Source organism: Penaeus chinensis, chromosome 10, assembly GCF_019202785.1.
Source record: "Penaeus chinensis breed Huanghai No. 1 chromosome 10, ASM1920278v2, whole genome shotgun sequence".
NCBI classification, from domain to species: Eukaryota; Metazoa; Arthropoda; class Malacostraca; order Decapoda; family Penaeidae; genus Penaeus; species Penaeus chinensis.
In genome coordinates this window covers 28,561,130-28,563,629 of record NC_061828.1, presented here as the reverse complement: position 1 = coordinate 28,563,629, position 2,500 = coordinate 28,561,130, and the positions used below count along the sequence as shown (strand labels likewise).

The 2,500-nt window shown below is 49.7% G+C and overlaps 1 protein-coding gene across 1 annotated transcript in view; it reads left to right on the top strand.

The window, feature by feature from the left end:
* Nucleotides 1-2,500, top strand: part of LOC125029400 (glutamic acid-rich protein-like) — a 13,183-nt gene that overhangs the window by 10,650 nt on the left and 33 nt on the right. Inside the window, exon 3 of the mRNA XM_047619232.1 lies at nucleotides 1,286-2,500. This exon is cut by the window's right edge and continues 33 nt beyond it. Coding sequence (XP_047475188.1) covers nucleotides 1,286-1,802 — 517 coding nt within the window. The 3' untranslated portion in view covers nucleotides 1,803-2,500. The remainder of the gene's footprint in view (nucleotides 1-1,285) is intronic.

Below are 2,500 nucleotides of genomic sequence, written 5' to 3'. Positions count from 1 at the left end.
AGAGAGAGAGAGAGAGAGAGAACAGTTCAGATTCATAACCAACTCGGAAATGCTTTACAAAATAGGAAATTAAAGTACGCGACCCCATATGTAAACAAGTTCTGTGGGATTCATAAAAGCGGCTGTCGCACTCTAGTAACGCTCGCCTGTGGGGAGACGGCGACGCCCTGGACGCCTTGACGACCGGACAGCTTGACAACAAGAGGAGAAGACAGCTGAACGATTGGGTTACTGTGTGACAGGACAGACGAGCAGCTGAAGAACTGGAGGTCAGGGCGGCTGGATGACTGAAGAGCTGGAGGACTGGACGACTGTACTGCTGGATGAGCATTTAACTGGAGGACGAAAGAAGCGGGCGGCGTTGCGTAAGTATGTGCCCTGCCTCTCAGCTGTGGCTTTTGTCTGTTGCTTTTGCTCTGTGCATGACAGAGCGTTGAACCCGCGGGACTGCAGTCGCTTCGGAAATTGTGCAGGTAACGCTCCAAATGTCAAGGGTCCCTTACTCCCGCGCGCGCAGAAAGCAGCGGCGAAGGCGACGCTGAAGAGAAAGGACAGGGCTTCCGCGTCGCTTCTGCAACGGCATATCTGCGCGGGAGGGAGCGAGGGAGGGCGGGAGGAAACCAGTTCGTGGTCCTAACATCTCTTTGCGTCTCAGTTTTTCGTGCCGATGAAAACGATATTCAGCAACCAGCTTACAGATTTCTCCCTTATCAGTGACCAGGAGCGCCTTCCGTTTCACTTCGTGATCTCCTCTGTGGAGAAGGAATCCCTTTTCAAGCGATACTTTTTATGCCCAGATTTCCTCCCAGGCGGATGACTTGTGAGTCTGGCTTAGGCAACAGGACTTTCTCTTCCACTAAATGTGCAAACCCGTAAGGTCTACGTCACTTGCAAATAATTAAGGAAAACAATCCACTTCAAATCACTTGTCGCTCAGAAAGGCAGGTTCGAAGACCGACTTTATGTTTTGGAATACACACCTCAGTCTAATCTACCTTGAAACTACATGCCAGCCGAGTCTCAGGTCTCTGTTAATAATCTAGAATTTTAATCACTTTCACTATATCTATTCGTTCCACAAATACGATTTGCACATTTCTGCGTTTTTGTCTACATTGATATTTGCTCATTATATATTCTCTGGTTGACATTTTTTTTTTGTATAACTCTCTTTTTTTTTTTTTCTTCTTTTTATCATCTTGATTAGTTTTTAAGGGATGCATTTTGCTTTTATCTTGCACTGTTTCACCTCCCCACCCCCGTTTCTTGTGCCTCTCTCCCGCAGCTTCTTCTACCTGCTCCCGACGAGCTCGCGCTCCGAACAGCGGACGGCCTCCGGCGAGGTCACGGGCGAGTACGCCTTCGTGGCCCCCGAGGGCGACGAGTTCGAGTTCCGCTACAGCGCCGGCGACGAGGGCTACCGCGTGGAGAGCGACGCGCTGCCCGTCGCGCCCGAGGACACGGACGAGGTGAAGAAGGCCAAGGAGGAGTTCTTCGCCGCCTACGAGAAGGCGCTCGAGCTGGCCGGCTCCTACGAAGACTACGAGGAGTCGTCAGAGGAGTCCTCCGAGGAGTATAGCGAAGAGTCTGACGAGGACTCGAGCGAGGAGTCCGACGAGGACTCTGAGGAAGACTCTGAGGAAGAAGAAGAAGAAGATGATGATGAAGAGGAAGAAGAGAAGGAAGAAGAAGAAGGGAAGGAATCCAAGGTGTTCCCGAAATTCCAGAGCTTCGGCCGACCGGGTCCCGGCTTCGGCCAGAAGATCCGGAAGCCCTCCTACCCGTACCCGTACTCGCGATGAGGCCCGCCCTTCCCGCAGCAACGCTCAGGTCGATATTCCTCCGCGCGCGAAGGGCATGTTCGCCCTTGTCGCACCTCTCCTTAAGGCCCATTTCTCTCCGCTGAATCCTCGCAGTGACGCCCCCTCTGGCCCGCAGTCTCGGGCCTCGCATCCGAAAGACGCTTTGGTTTGCAGCAACGAGTGGAAATCTGTACATTCTCGTTCCCTTCTCGTTCCTACTCGTTTCCCGCTCGTATAAAAGTATGACCAGGCGACTCTGGGTGGACCGCTTGCTCAATTGACAAATGATTCTCAGAGGTTCGACTTACAGAAAATTAAATTTATCTAGAATCGTCCACACTCACCTGGATGGTAGTGCGGTCAGTAATGTTTGTAAATAATTTTCCTCTCATCAGTGGTACCCAAAATCAATTAATAAAATAAAAAAATGAAAATCAAGTCTCAAAAACAAAAAGAAGAAAAGAGGAAAAAGGGTCACCAGTCGCCACACTAGAGCATTGATTATCTCGGTAGCTTATCTTCCTCTCATCTCTCACCTCTCCGTCGACTCTGCTGTCAAGGCACGCTTATAGATATCCAGATGTTTATATATTTAATTTACCATATATGTAATGATGTACAAATAGTTGCCCCTCGATATTGTACAGGCTTCGGCAAGACGCTAATTCTGATAGAACTGATATTTATATTTTTATACT